This window comes from Boleophthalmus pectinirostris, unplaced genomic scaffold (assembly GCF_026225935.1).
Source record: "Boleophthalmus pectinirostris isolate CB_2022bp ecotype Guang Dong unplaced genomic scaffold, ASM2622593v1 HiC_scaffold_23, whole genome shotgun sequence".
Lineage (NCBI taxonomy): Eukaryota > Metazoa > Chordata > Actinopteri > Gobiiformes > Gobiidae > Boleophthalmus > Boleophthalmus pectinirostris.
Window position 1 is genome coordinate 14,331,915 of NW_026571207.1, and position 16,277 is coordinate 14,348,191.

The 16,277-nt window shown below is 39.3% G+C and overlaps 1 protein-coding gene across 1 annotated transcript in view; it reads left to right on the forward strand.

Annotated features, from left to right (window-relative positions):
• Positions 1–16,277, forward strand: part of fat4 (FAT atypical cadherin 4) — a 206,996-nt gene that overhangs the window by 161,654 nt on the left and 29,065 nt on the right. The window contains 3 exon segments of the mRNA XM_055159457.1: positions 6,396–6,576; positions 11,012–11,262; positions 12,198–16,276. Of these exon segments, the coding sequence (XP_055015432.1) occupies positions 6,396–6,576; positions 11,012–11,262; positions 12,198–16,276 (4,511 nt within the window).

Genomic DNA, 16,277 nt, shown 5'->3' on the forward strand with positions numbered 1-16,277 from the left:
CAATGCAGATAAATGCAATCTTGTGTTGAACTACTATATAGGATTTAATGTCATAAGTCATTGTGGATTTCAAGGTGCTGTACTATTTTATTTTTAACTTAATAACGTTTTGCCCAGGACAGATATATTGTGAAAGCTTCTCTCACGTTCAAAATGAGATCTCTGTGTGCTGTGTTATAAACCATTTTTATTATATGCCAACCAGGAAATAATGTCAGTGCATTGTTAGCATACTAGTTGCTGTTAACATTACAAATTACACCTCTGAAAGTTGTGAAAAGTACTTCTTAACTATAATTACAATGCTAGGGAAGTGAGGAATAACATTGGACCTGTTTAAAATTAAATAGTTGTGTATGTAAACATGTTTTTTTAAGGCAGTACAGTACCGTTAATGGCATAATTTATTGAACTTTACTACCATATTTTCTGGACTATAAGGTGCACCGGATTATAAGGCGCAATATTCAATAATGTTGAATTCTCTCATCTGTTTTCATACACAAGGCACATTAAGCGAAACAAACGGACGACACTTGAGACTGATCCCTTAGCCCAGGCATCCATGATCCATTGGCAGATCGTGGCGTAACTCGCCCGGTGTTGCCTCCCTATTTTGGTGAATGTGTATTATGAATGTGAATGTGGGTGGATAATTTAAGTTTGTTTTCTTGTTTCCTATGAGGAGGACTCAAATATACATTGAGTAATAATGTGTTTTATGCAGCTTTGCGCACATTTGTTTACATTTTACAGAAACGAAACTTAAAACAACATGGCTAATTTGCATAAACTATAAACACTGAAAAAAATACCAAAACACCTCACTCCTTCAGCTTCTGTCGGACTAAAGGACATGACTTACTCCGCGAGGCTCCTGATTTCGGTAGCCGTAATGCTCTGACAATCCATCAAGCGGTGCAGCTTCGTAGCTTCCCGAAGTCGTATTCAAACATTTTGACAGATTTTTGAGTGCCGTGTAACACATACAACCAGTCTGAGGTCAGTAAGCACAACCAGAATTAATGCATAAAGTGCACCAGATTATAAGGCGCACTTTCGATTTTTGAGAGAAGGATTTTAAGTGCGTAAAAAAAGTACAGTACATATTTTCCACAATAGTAAAACAATAAAGCCAACCATTTCTGTTTGGTACACAAAATCATTACACCAGTCATGGTCAACAAAATCTTAGCTTGCCACAAACACTACGCTCCAGCTAAATTCCCCTTATCCCCCTATCATTTAAGAGGATCACTTGAAAGGTGTAGAGCTGCCACCATAGCAACCAGCTGCATCATGCCTATTCACTGTATGCCTCTTACTACAATGGGATTAGAAAGCCACAGGGCCGCTATAACGCTGACTGCTATTGTTTACACTCTTAGCCACATGTAGCGGTTGCCTGGTTACATAATGTGCCCGCCGCGATGATCCTGCTACTTAAACCTGCGCCACAATTTACATTTTCCACCTGGGTTCCGTTTCTCTTTGCCCATCTGACACCAAATTTGTTTTCACTAGTTAACCTCACAGACAATTTTAGTCTGATTTAGTTTAGATGCAGTTCGTGTAATCGTAAATATTTGTGACAGAAGAAGACCGTAATCACTTTAGATTTCAACATTGTCGGTATTAGGGTCTAAGCGCAGTTATGGTTCAAATGAGTCAAAGTTTAACCGAGATTAAAGCGAATTCAGGGTCAAGCTTGTTTACTGGTGCTTTAGTTTACTTGTGGTAACTTTGCTACTTGTAAAAACATTAGAGTTGCGTAATTTGAATTGCAATTTTTGTGATTCGATTTGCAAATTGTGTTTTCAAATCAGAATTCGATTTACAGTGCACATTTTAAACAGGTCCATGAGAAGCAATATCTGAGAAGACATGAAATATGAACTGCTAAGCTAATACAAGGATCCCATGCTTTTCACCAGGGTTTTGTTACGGTTCTGAGTAAATCGTTTTTCCAATCTGATATTTTGACCTTTCTATTTTATCCAGTTCAAATTGCAATTTTGAATAGCCCCCAAAACATACTGAATTAGTTTAGAATTAATCCATGAAACAAGATGAAACCATTTTGTAGTTAACTTTCTCAACTCCATTTTACACAGAATCCACAAAAATGTTATTCAGAGTTGTATTGAGTAGAGCCACTATGACTGAAGTAAAGCAGATTTTATTTTATTTTTTAAGATTTGGAAGGAGAAGTTATTAATTAAAGTCAAGCACACTTTATTGTTTGCATTTGACCCATCCTTCCAGATCTTGAGCTATAGACTTGGCCAAGATTTACCTTTTTTTTTTTCATACTTGGCCTTGCTTTTCTCCATAGAGCTGTTATTGCTTTGTCTGGAATGTTTCGCAGTATGGCATTAAACCTTTCTATCTTCACGGAGGCCAAACAGACCAAGTTACAGGTCAGATCTGTGGCGAGGCAACCCTGCTCACAGTCAGAAGGCCTGTTTTTCTAGGTATTTTGGAGCTACAAAACCATCTGTAGTTGAAAAAGTGTAAGGAACATCCCAGGTAGAGCAATCACATCTCCATAAAAACAAGCAGGTGATGGAACTCCCAACCAGAAAAGTTATCCAATTAAAGATATTCATATAGTGCAACAAAGACAACCAGTTTTTGAAACATATTCTAAAGATAATTCTACAAATAACAGGATTCTAAGCATGACTGTTTATACTTGATGCTTTATTTGCTCGTCTGTCCAAAAGTTCAGTGTTACAAAACTGTTTATTCCTGTGGTAATTGTTCAACTTTTTCTCTGTAGCCAAAAACTGAATGAAATGTCAGTAAGGGAATGAAAAAAATCTGCTCTTGTGGAGAAAATGTTGCAACTACGGAAGCCATACAAATATAAACATGCATTAACTGATTAATGGACGTCATGTAAAAGTCAAACAGCAGTTTCTCATCCACATCTACTCTCTTTTCCACTTGAATAGTTTTGAAATATCATTGGCCTGCAAGACTGACTTTGGCCACTATCCAAATGTTTTTTATGTTTATTTTGCCTTATTAATCTGGGCTTTTTCATACGCTCAGGCAGCCAATGTTTTTCACAGCTGAAAACACATGCACCGGGGACACAGGGTCGAAATTGTGCATGTTTGTATTTAAAGGTGCTCCACTTGTTTTTTGCTGTAGTAGTAGTTGTCTGCAGTGGCCCAAAGTTATTCCTCACTTACATTATGTATTCTGAGCATCCTAATTATTCACCATGATGAGGTTATAAGTGCTTTTCACGTCTTTCAGTGGCCAGAGCGTAGTTTTGCCATCATCGTAGAGCTCAACAATTTGACTAACTATCTGTATATCTAATGGAGATTTTCTGACAAGCTTTCTGATTGCGATTAATCTTTCAATAATAGGATTCAGTTAAAAGTTCACATTTTAAACGCATCCAGAATTGGCAGACAGGATATTGTGGTGTTTGTGGAGGAAATTATGGTACGTCATAAGTTGCAGCCTTTGAGATTCACTAATTGCGTCCACTGAAAATTGCGATTTCGATTGCGATTTATAATGTAGCCTTACATGACAGTAATATTAACAACTAGCATGCTAATGTACATTTCCTGATTTCTGGACAACATTATACATTATAACATTAAACAACATTATAATTACAAGGAGACAGTGCACAGTAGACTTATTTTGACCTTGAGTTTCTTATACAATATAGCTGTAGCCTGATTCATCAGCTGGTTTCACTTCGTGGAAACCGTCTGACCTCACAGCATTAGGATTCATTTGCTCGACGGTAGGCAGATGCTTTTTTTATTTAACCAATCACTGCTGTTTGGTCATGACATATGCAGTGCGCCAAATCCGTAGGAAGAAGGTCAATAACGTGTTTCCCTTTGATAAAATTCAAAAAACATTCTCTTTGTTCCGGCTTTAAATCCTCGATCTCGGGAATCGTTGCCAACACAGAATTTATGGCTTTGTCTACATCCGTCTCGACCACTTTGTTTACTGTTGTGCTGTACCACAAAAGCGACCCAGACAGGCGCTTGAGTTTGACGTCATGGCTTCACAGTTCTTCGCTGATTGGCCGGTGCACAGTCTACAACTTCCTGGATTCTTGCAAACCATCTAGTGTGTTCCAATTCCTGACCTAGTCGCTGGAGAGAAATTAAATTGAGCGGAAACACTAGGTGGCACCAGCTTGGCTAATACAGTACTGCATCTGTACTGTTACATGACAAATTTTGCTCAAATACATGAAAAAAAAAAAAAAAAAAAAAATCAGATACAGGCCCTTTAACGTTACAATACAGGATGATAAAGTAGTCGCTGATTTCAAAGCTTCTCAAAATCCCAGCTTTCCTCAGTCTCCTTCTTTGTCCTTACAACCTCAGCTTGTATGCCATACTTCTAAATATGATTCAGTGACATCAACTTCCAACATATGTTTAAGTTTGGTTAAAGATTACAGCTTTCGATATAGCATTACAGTAAGGACGCGGAGGGCAGCTCTCACAAAGTCTTCCTGTACGGTTTTTGGTGTGCGTCTCATTTTCATCTGTTATTGATTTGAACGCCTCCCCCGGGGTCTAAGTCAGCTTCATTTCGTCACTGGTGCTTCGAGATGCTTTCTGCTGAAAATAGCAAATCTCCTCACTCAGATTCCTCTCTCCTTGCCGTGCTACGTACCCAAAAATAGAGACTTTGGTGGAGGGATTAAATGTTGGAGCGGGACCCCAGGAAGGACGCCAGGGAGATTGGGTTACACAGACAGTGAGCGCGTTTCATGTGTTGTGGGTTGATGGGTGCTGATGTGGTAGTAAAGTAGACTGGAATGTATTAAAGGTGCTGTACCTGATTTTCCTCTCTTAAAGGGTCCATATTACGCTATTTTCTGATCTGTGTGATAATGTTGTTTTTGCATCAAATACATGCTTGGAATTGTGTTTTGTTTCATTAATACATGCACACAAACCCTGAATGTTTAGGCTAAGTTCTTCTCTCAAATTGAAAAGAGTCTGTTCCAGCTTGTGATGCTATCTCTACTGAATTGTTGACTTGAAAACTACCACTACATGACATCACAAGGTGGAACAGACCATTTTGAACTTTGGAGAAGTGGACAGCCTAATAATAAAGGATTATGCAAATGTGTGAATGAAGCAAAACACAACTCCAGGTATGTTTTTGAGGGGAATACTACATTAGAACATTCAAGAACAAAACTTTCAGAGGCAAGAGCAGAGTTTTGTCATTGTGGTAAAAGAGAACAACAACTACCATGCTAACTGCACACTTCCTGATTCTATAATAAGAAAGCACTACTCAGTTGCATGCAGCCTACACTGGCTTTATTATGACCTTGGATAGCTCTTTATTTTTGTTGTACTTTTTCCCTCTTTTGGCATACATTTTTCTTGTGTTTTTTGTTGGGGTGCTTATCCTTTAACTTAGTGGCTGAAGGTTTGAATCCTTAAATTCTACTCAGTTGTCTTGTGTCCTTGGGCAAGGCATCTAATCAACATAGCAAAATCCGTGAAAACAGAAAAATCTGAACAGTTCTGTTTTCTTTGTGTGTTGTCAATAAAAGTAAGGTTGAGTGGGTTTAATCAAGGAGGGAATAGATTTGGCTTTGGCACACAGCAAAATTAAATTACAAAACTCATCTTTTTATTGTTGGCATATATCTGTTTTTGCGAATTAAATCGTCATCTGTTTCTCATTTTTGGAGCTGGTTTATCTCAAATAGCCCATCTTTAAGTCTCTTGTACGAATCTAAACTTGATTCTGTAGCTACACTTTTATAGGGCTCAATTACAAACTATTATTGAACTGACAGGTTTGCTTTTATTTAATTCAAATCACACTCCTGGCATAACATTTGTTTGCAATTATTGTATATTTTGGCAAGACACTTAACCTACCTCACCCCAATATCTTCTACACTGTTGTATGAATGTGTGAGTGGGTGAGTAAGCTTGATGTAAAGCCAAGAGTCCCATTAAAAGTGCTAATTCAAGGTCCATTGTGTAAATGATCTGGTGGAGGACCCGTCAAATGCTCTTCTTCATGCAGAAGTTATTGCTTGAATATTTCACAGTATGGCATTAAACCTTTCTATCTTCATGGAGACCAAACCTGACCAGGTCACAGGTCAGATCTGTGGAGAGGCAACCGCATTTAAGTCAGAATGCTTGTTTTTCTTGGTATTTTTGAGCTATAATACCACCTGTAATTGAATAAATGTAAAGTAGAACTGTTTAATGTCATACTGTGGAACATTCCAGGCAGAGTATTGACATCTCCATAGAAACAAGCAGGTGACGGGCCTCCAACCAAACAGTTACATAGTGCACCTTTAATTGTGACCATTTATCATTTAGTCCCTCATGTTTTGTCTGATGTTCTGGCAGGTTCTCCGTCTTTAAGCGGGACTGGGACTGTGATCGTGACAGTAGAAGATGTGAACGACAATGTTCCAGTTTTCACCGCCTCCGTGTTCCACACCACTATCCCCGAGGACGCCCCCACAGGCTCAGACGTGCTACTGGTCAACAGCTCCGACGCAGACATTGGCCTCAATGGAGTTATAAGGTACAGTTAAATATCCAGCTGTGTCTGTGGTGATGTCATGCTCTGTGATCGGTAAATTCCTGCATTGATTTATCACATTTAGCTTTAGCATTTTGGTAGTAACCTCCATTATTTCACTAAGTTTATCGAATTGTACAAGAAAATCTGTGGTAGAAGTAAGTAAAAGAACAGATACTGAAGCAAAATATAGTAAAAATAAAAGCATCACATGAAAAAAGGTACCTAAGTAAAAGTATTAAAGTGCCTGTTTAAAAATGTACTTAAAGAGTAAAGTGTATTTTGAGCCGTTTTTGAGATCTTGTAAAAGTCTTATTTGTACATTTTTAAACTCTTAAAATGCTACTAAGCCTTTTCTGCAGGTCTCAAACAATAATTAAAAATACTTACTTTTCGAAAATGTAGTGGAGTAGAAATTATGGACATCTTCTCTGAAAAATAGTGAAGTGAAAGTAAAAAGAATTCACTTTAAAATGTACTTAAGCAAAATTATCCACTGCAAAATGTACTGAAGTAAAGGATACATTCTTTTTTTTTTTTTTTTTATTAACTATAGTGCTTGACTACATTTATACTGGTCCACTGAAGAAAATGTGCTGTTAAAGATGTTAGGCCAATGCAAGTTTGAAATCTTGCTTGGGGCTAATCAACTATGTGGTAACTAATTACCACAAGACTTCATAAACCGCAAAGTTATTCATAAGTCAAATGTGCTTTTTGGACTGAAAACATCACTTTATGGAGATTAGTTACCACATACCACATAGGAAATATATTTTCAGAATCCAGCATAGAATGTACTGACATCTCAAACCCACCAAAAACATTCCACTTTAAAAATATTTAATTAAAAAAATTGCTTTTGGTATAAGTTGCATCTGAAAACTTTGCAAGTAATGACAAGTATGGAATTTCAACGACAAAAAATACTATTCAATCAAATAATTTAACCAAAAATAACTATGCAAATTAATAGCAAAAATAAAGCAAATGTTGTTCTGTACTTCTGGCAGTACTGGTTTACAGCAGAGTAAAATGAATGACTTAGTAGCTCTTGGGAAAATGTGTGCTTAGAGAATAATCCATGGAAATTGAATCCATCCTGTAGGCACCCTTGTATCTTTCTCTCAGAATGCATTTCAAATCGTTGTGATCAGATAAAACAGTGATGTCAACTGGATGTGTCCTGGTTTACTCTCGAAAACATAACCACAGTGATTTATTGTTAAGCAATTTTGCATGGTTGATTCAGCCAGATAGAGTCACACTATGTCTCAGGCTTAAATACATCAGTATGCAAGTAGAAGTATAAAGGACAATACATTTTAAACACTTGAACAGTCACTCCATCGCTGGGAATGTACAGGTTAAGTTCTGGCTAGCCTCTATGAGAAACCTGCCTGATGTCCTTAGTGAATACAGTATATATCATAATATTTCAAATAAATATAGTGTTTGGCTCTAAATGTTGGCACTCTAACTAACAAAGGAGCAATAGGCACAAAGGCAACACTGACTAGAAGTTCAGGGCTTGGATTCACCCTGCCCACTGTACATACTGCCAATGTGCCCCTGGGCAAGACACTCATGTTATTTCTTCAGTGTCTGTGTAAACTGGTGCTATGTGATCAGAGTAAGAGTTACAGTACTTTAAAATAATATTACTTAAGTAGAAGTATAGTAATAGGGATTAAAGTAAGAGTGAAAAACTTTTGGGGAAAAAGTACTACTGTTTCTACTAAGAATATTTTATAGTTTGTCATTTAAGGTTAATGTAATTGGAAGAACAAAACATTCAGTAAAATAGTATTAGACACACAGACATAAACATTTTCAAAACTAGCTCATATCTGAAGGAGAGGTGCAAGAAACACAAATGTTCAAAAAAAGAATTTAAAGGTGCACTATGTAACTTTTCAGTACGGGTTCCAGCTCCTTCTTGTTGCTATATGTGTCATCGCCGGCTTGGAATGTTCCACAGTATGATATTAAACAGATCTACCATACATTAATTCATTTACAAGTGTTTTTTATTGCTCAAAAATACCAGGAAAAACAGGCATTCTGACTGAGAACAAGCTTGCCACTCCACAGATGTGGCCTGCAACTTGGCCTGGTATGGTTTCGATGATGATGGAAAGGTTTAATGCCATACTGTGAAACATTCCAGACAAAGCAATACCATCTTTATGAAGAAAAAACAGAAAAGTTATACAAAGCACCTTTAATACTGTCAACATAAAGCATTTGTTACTTGTAGACTGACTCACAGTGGAAAGATTAACCAAAACATTTAGTCAAGTCACTTTAAACAAAATGTTACTGAAGAGTAAGAGTGAGTGAGTAAGAGTAAAACTATGCTGCTAGAAAAGTTGTCTAAAAAGTAAAATTTCTTTAAAAAGTTACTAGTAGAGTAAATGTAAGTAGTATTACACTCCTCTTGACTTAATATACTTAATCTTGAACTTTGAGTGATTTTAAGAAGTAATAAAAAATGAAAAATAAAAAAAAATAAATAAATAAAAATAGCTCTCTTGAATCCTCATATATATTGTTGCTCAAATAATTCCAAATACAATTTCTTTGGCCTTCACAAAGCACAGTCGCACACTGCACTTGAACTTCAGCTGTAACCCAATGACTAAGCAGGCCAAATGAACTTCCCCGGAGCGAGCCTATCTTTTCAGAACACACATGGGGCTTTGGTGTGGTCAAACCTCACATTCCCTGCTTATGTCGCAATTGTAGACAGTACATGTTTAGTCAGCACCTTAAGTCATTGTTTGAACTGTTGTCCTCAACCTGTACTGCAATCTTTTTCCTCTCACAAACTCATAAAACCTATTAGCTGGAGGGAGAGAGGGGGTATTGGCTCATGTGTCCCGACTTGTACATTGACTCAGATGCTCCGCCTCCCTCTCCTATTCTCACTGGTCCCAACGGGGGGTACCACTATGCGTTCCCATTTCCCAAAACATAATAATGAGGATGTTAATTGCCTATGACAGTGCTTGTAGTGGTCATCCGGGTTTACGAGGGATCTAAGTTCTTAATGGAGAGCGCGGAATCGGCGTTGTCTTTTATTAGTTTTGATTCTCACAGCCTATTAAAAGAACTAGACTTGTTACTGGACAGTGTTCAGACCGCAAGATCCAGTGGCTAGTTTTTGTTTTGGCCTGCTATGTAAACTAGCCGTGCATCTACTCTCGTATTCGCACGTTGTTCTGTAATTTGTCATCGCATGTCTAGAGCTAGATGCTTTGGAATAAGTCTTTTGAAAATATGCACTGGTGTGTACATGTGTGTCAGATTACATTTGTGTCTAGGCTCTGAGAGATACCGAGAGAAATTAGATCTTTGTTTGAAGTCCGAGCTGTGTGGGCCTATATATTCCGCTGAGAATTCCCCAACCAAAATATATCATAAATGTGTTTGTTTTGAATTTTAATGACTTCTTATGTTGTTTTTGTCCCTAATAAAAGGGATTACCTTGAACAAGTTCATGTAAGGACTTGTAAAGCAGTCTGTAGCAGCCCACCAGGGGGGATCTGGGAGGAAGGGAAAACAGTGGCCAGCTTTGATAGTGTACAAAACAGAAAAGCCTAATCACTACCTCCTCTCATTTGATGTTACAGCACAGTGCAAGCGTGCTCTCTGGTATTAGATTTTTATAGATTGAAACAGTGCCCTCTATAGACAACATGGGATATTAAAATTCTTAGATTCATACACGGCTGCTACGGTTGAGAAGAGAGAAGAGATTTGTGGGCAAGAATGACGATTTGAAAATTGTAAAAATCAAATATAAATTGCTTAAATGTATATGTCATTACTTGCTCATCTTTCAGTTATTGTAAAGTGGTAGTGGTTCATAATTGCGAGTGTAGATTAATTTACAGCAGCATTTTACAGAGTTTTACATTTTACAAAGATTTTTCAACATTTTTCAATGTGACTATACAGCTCATGGTTTGACTTTGGTGTTTTTTATTGGCCAAACAATGTTAATGTTGTTTTATATTATGCAAATGAAGTCAACAGTACATCAGATGCTATTTTATTTTCATTACACCAGAGGGTTGATGGTTCAAATTCAGCATAATGTCAAGATTTTAACCACATACAGTAACTCCAGTAACCATAATGACTAACAGGAAGGGCACCTGACTAAATAAATTAATTAATCAATAAAAAGGTAATAATAAAAATAATAATAATAATAATAATAATAATAATAATAATAATAATAAAATAAATAGAATAATGTTTTGTATTTGGTTCTTTGTATAGTCATGTCTAAAATATATCACCAAATATACAACATTGCTAATACTACTACTCTCGTATACAATTTTAAGCCCCCATATATAAAGTTACAGTTAGTTGCCAACACTTGCCCTGATCATTTCCCCCCCTCTCTCCTCTCTCTTTCCCACAGCTACAGCCTGAGCGGAGGGCACGGGCAGTTCTCCATCAACCCGGCGACAGGTCAGATTATCACCAGCTCCCTGTTGGACAGAGAGGAGAGGGCCACCTATCAGCTGCTGGTGGTGGCCACAGACGGAGGACAGCCAGACGCTCTGTCCAGCTCCGCCACTGTCTCTGTCACTGTGTCCGACATCAACGATAACCCCCCACGCTTCCACCATCACCCCTACGTCACCCATATCCCTGCCTCCACTGCAGCAGGTGAGTGTAAGGGTGGGACGTGTTGATAGAAATTATTATCATGACTTTATCTTGATGAGTATATTTAGATGATGCCATGGCAGTCATTCAGAAATGTGCTGCCTGTGTAAATGAAGGTTCAAGGCTGTTCATTTGTCATTCCAACATGCAAAATGTTCCTCAGGGCCTGCTTTAAAAGGACATGAGAGCATCAATATACAGTATACTAAGAGTTTAAAAGCATTGACAACTGTATTAGAAAAAGTAAGTTAAGTAAAAGTACAGATACCAAAGCAAAAAAATACTAAAAGTAAAAGTATCACATTAAAAAAATCTACATTTAAGCATTTTGTGCAGAGTTTGAAATCTAATAAAGCTTCAAATGTAGTGATTTTGATACAGATTGAATTGTATTTAACAGAACAATTTAACTGATAAAGAATAAATCCTGCAGGGTTTTCAGCAGATCTCACACAGTAATGAAAATATTTTTTACATTTCAGTCCTACTCTAAAATATAGTGGAGTAGAAAGTACAGATACCTGGTCTGTAGTGAAGTAAAAGTAAAACGTTTCTTAAGTTACTTAAGTAAAGTACAAATATAGGGACAGCATTATCAGGACTTATGAGTCATTAGTCTTAATGTATTAAAGTATTGTGCAGAATGTGAAAACTCTAAAATAAAAAAAGAGACTATAGAAGATTTACTCAATATTCAAATTTTATCAATATTATCTCTAGGTAAGTGTATATTATTTGAAATGTATTCAGTTAAATTGTTTTCTGATCGTATGGTTTATCTCCTGAAAAGCTGCACCCTCCACTAATATTGACACTTCACACACTCAAAATCATAGTACCGGCAGTAGTAGTAGTAGTAGTATATCTCCTATCATTTCCTGTGAGAGAAGATTAGTTTCATCTCTCTAACCCATCACTTCTCTTTGTGTCTCCAGGTTCCTTGGTATTCGCTGTTACTGTCACTGACGAGGACTCCGGCTCAAACGCTCAGCTCCACTACTCCCTGACGGGCCGCAACTCCGACAAATTCAAAATCGACCCGGTCCGAGGCGCAATCACCGCCAACGAGAAGCTAACAGGGAGCTCCGAGGTCACTCTAACTGTCCGGGTCAAGGACGGAGGTGTCAACCCCAAAACTGATTCCACCACCGTCACTGTTCGCTTCGTCACTGGTGGTAATTTCCCCGTCATCAAGCTAAGAGAGCGAGCCTTCACATTCCCAGAGAGCCAACCCACTAACCACGTCGTTACTACAGTCTCTGGTTCTTCGAGGAGAGGAGGACCATTGTCATACTATATCGCTAGTGGCAACTTGGACAATGCATTCCACATAGACCAGCTATCCGGAGAGCTATCCATCAGACATCAGCTGGATTACGAGCATATTCAGAAATACGTATTGTGGGTTGAGGCTAGAGATCAAGGATTCCCTCCATATTCCTCATATGAAAAATTGGAAATAACGGTTTTGGATGTTAACGATAACCATCCCGTTTTTGAAAAGGACCCATTCCATGCTGACATTTTGGAGAATCTGTCCCCACAACGAGTAATAATAGTAAATGGTATTGATCTGGATAATGGACCTAATGGGTTGTTGGAATACTCCTTAGTCGAGGGTAACAAGGACAATAGCTTTAGCATCAACAGAGCTACCGGCGAAGTCCGAACCACCAGGCCTCTAGACAGAGAAAAAGTAGCAAGGTACAATTTGAAAGTAAGAGCAACTGATCGCGGATTGCCTCCAAAAAGCAATTCAGTTCGAGTGGTTGTGAATGTTTTGGATGTGAATGACAACGCACCAAGGTTCTCCAAGATTTTCAGCGCGACTGTGGCCGAAAATGCGCCAGTTGGTTATACCGTCACGAGAGTCACCACGACCGATGAAGACGCTGGGTCAAATGCGATCAGTAAATATTCCATAACTGATACAAGCTTGCCTTTCGCTATCAATCCGAGCACAGGAGACATAACTATTAGTCGGCCGTTGAATAGAGAAGATACCGACCATTATATTGTCAAAGTGGCAGCGCACGATTCTGGATGGACTGTCAGTACAGATGTCACTATATTCATAACCGATATTAACGATAATGCCCCAAGATTTAGTCGACCTTCGTACTATCTTGACTACCCTGAGCTTACCGAAGTTGGTTCTCTGGTTACGCAAGTTTCTGCCACCGATCCGGACGAAGGCTTCAATGGCAAAATATTCTACTTTATTCGATCGCAATCTGAGTTTTTCCGAATTAACTCTAGTACAGGTGAAATATTCGTAAAGCAACAGCTAAAATACCAAAACTCTTCTGTTGCGTCAAGTATTAATATAAATCGCCATAGTTTTATCGTTACAGCTTCAGATCGGGGAGTGAAACCGTTAATGAGTGAGACGACTGTTATAGTAAATATTGTAGACAGCAATGATAATCCACCAGAGTTCGATTCACCAAGTTACTTCACCCCTGTAACTAGAAGCGTTAAAGTTGGTACTAGACTGATTCGTGTCGCCGCTCATGACAAAAAAGACTTTGGCCTGAATTCCGAGATTGAGTATGTTATAACAGGTGGGAATAGCTCGAGTAAGTTTAAACTTGATAAATTAAGCGGCTGGATCACGGTAGCCTCCTCCCTCACATCTGATAGTAATAAAGTGTTCGTCATTGACCTTACAGCCAGTGATAAAGGGAATCCTCCTTTGTCAGCAAAAACAAAAGTACACATTGCTGTGACTGACGAAAACCACCACACTCCAGAGTTCTCCCAAAGCCAAATTTCCGCTACTGTACCTGAAAGCCTCGCTGTTGGGTCAGTAATACGAACATTATCGGCCAGAGACAAGGATAAAGACACAAATGGACTTATTACCTATAACATAACATCTGGTAATGAGAATGGACTGTTCGCATTAAACAGCAAAACTGGAAGCTTAACATTAGCAAAACTGTTGGACTTTGAAGAGAAGCAACAGCATGATCTTAGAGTTTCCGCTACTGATGGTGGCTGGATTGCCAAAACAAGCTTTGTGACTGTCACCGTACATGTTACTGATGTAAATGACAACCCACCGGTGTTCAATCCCGATGAGTATTTTCCTATTGTTCAAGAAAATGTTCCTAGCGGCACTACTGTGGTCAAATTGAATGCTACAGATAGAGATTCTGGTGCCAATGCTGTTATGGCTTATGTAATTCAATCTTCAGACAGCGACCTCTTTGTTATTGACCCCAACACGGGCACCATCACCACCCAGGGGTTCTTGGATTACGAGGCCAAGCAGGTCTACCATCTCACAGTAAAAGCCTTCAATGTCCCAGACGAAGAGCGCTGCAGCTTCGCCAACGTCAACATTCAGCTGAAGGGAGCCAATGAATACGTTCCCCGCTTTGTTTCCAAACAGTACTACTTTGAAATCTCTGAAGCCGCTCCAAAAGGCACAGTGGTGGGAGAAGTATTCGCCAGTGATAGAGACCAGGGAGAAGACGGAGTGGTTTACTACCTCATATTTGGGAAAAGTAGAAAGAAAGGGTTTGGAATTAACAGGACGACAGGTCAGATTTATGTGACAGGTACTTTAGACCGTGAGAAAGAGGAGAAGATTTCGCTGAAGGTGTTAGCTAAGAACGCTGGGAGTATACGTGGCGCTGACATTGATGAAGTTTTTGTGAACATTACAATCTTGGATGCCAATGACCCACCAGTTTTTACCCAAGAGTTGTATGATGTGCAAGTTAGTGAAGGTCTGTCACCTGGTGGTCTAGTAACTTTCGTGAGTGCTGAAGACTCAGATTCGGTTCCAAGTTGGAGCAGATTTTCTTACTCAATTGCCCCAGACTTTGACAAAAATATTTTCACTATCAACCCCAAAACTGGGCAGGTGTCTGTAGCAGCAGAGCTAGACAGAGAGAAAACACCAGTTTATAATCTGACCATTCTGGCTGTGGATACTGGCACGCCTCCTGCCACTGGTAGTTCTACTGTTATTGTGAATCTGGAAGACATCAATGATAACGGCCCCACTCTGTCAACAGTCTATGCTGAGGTCATGGAGAACCAAAGAGGTGGTACGGCAGTCACCACGCTCTCGGCCTCTGATCCAGACTTGCCACCCAACCAAGGTCCATTCCTCTACAATCTGGTTGGGTCGGGCACTGCCAACAGCTACTTCAGCCTGAGCTCATCTGGAGTGCTCACCACCAGTCGTGAGATAGACAGGGAGCAAATCAGCGACTTCTACCTTTCTGTCGTCATCAAGGACTCTGGTTTGCCTCAGATGTCCTCCACGGGAACTATTCATGTTAAAGTGAATGATCAGAATGACAACCCCTCAGAGCCCAGATCCATGGAGGTCTTTGTGCACTACTATGGCAACATGTTTCCTGGTGGGTCTTTAGGAGATGTCCGACCTCAGGATCCAGATATTCATGACAGATTCCATTGCTCACTAATTCCGCCTTCATCTGGCCTGTTCAACATCCCAACTGGAACATGTAACCTCAATTCAAAATCTCGCTCAACTGACGGGACATTTGAGTTGACCATTCGCAGCAGTGATGGCGTTCATGGTTTTGTAAGCAATACGGCCAGAGTTCTATTCATAGGCTTTACTAATGCCACAATTGACAACAGCATTCTCATCCGACTCCAGTCTGAAGGAGTCAAAAGCTTCCTCACCAACCACTACCTCAGCTTCTTACGCATTGCCAACTCTCAGCTGGCGGGACTAGGCACTGGGGTGCTGCTGTATGGGGCATTTGAGCTGAATAATCAGACTTTCTTGATGGCAGCTGTGAAAAGGGGCCATGGACAATATGTGAACCCCAGTGGTGTGGCCACATTCTTCCAGAGTATCAAAGACATTTTATACAGACAGAGTGGGGTGAGAATAGATGCGGTGGACCATGATCCGTGCACGCGTAACCCATGCCAGAACGGAGGCAGCTGCAAGCGGCGTCTGAGTGTCGGGCCTGACATGAAGACTGAAGAAAGTGTCCCAGTGATCCTTGTGTCTAACCACC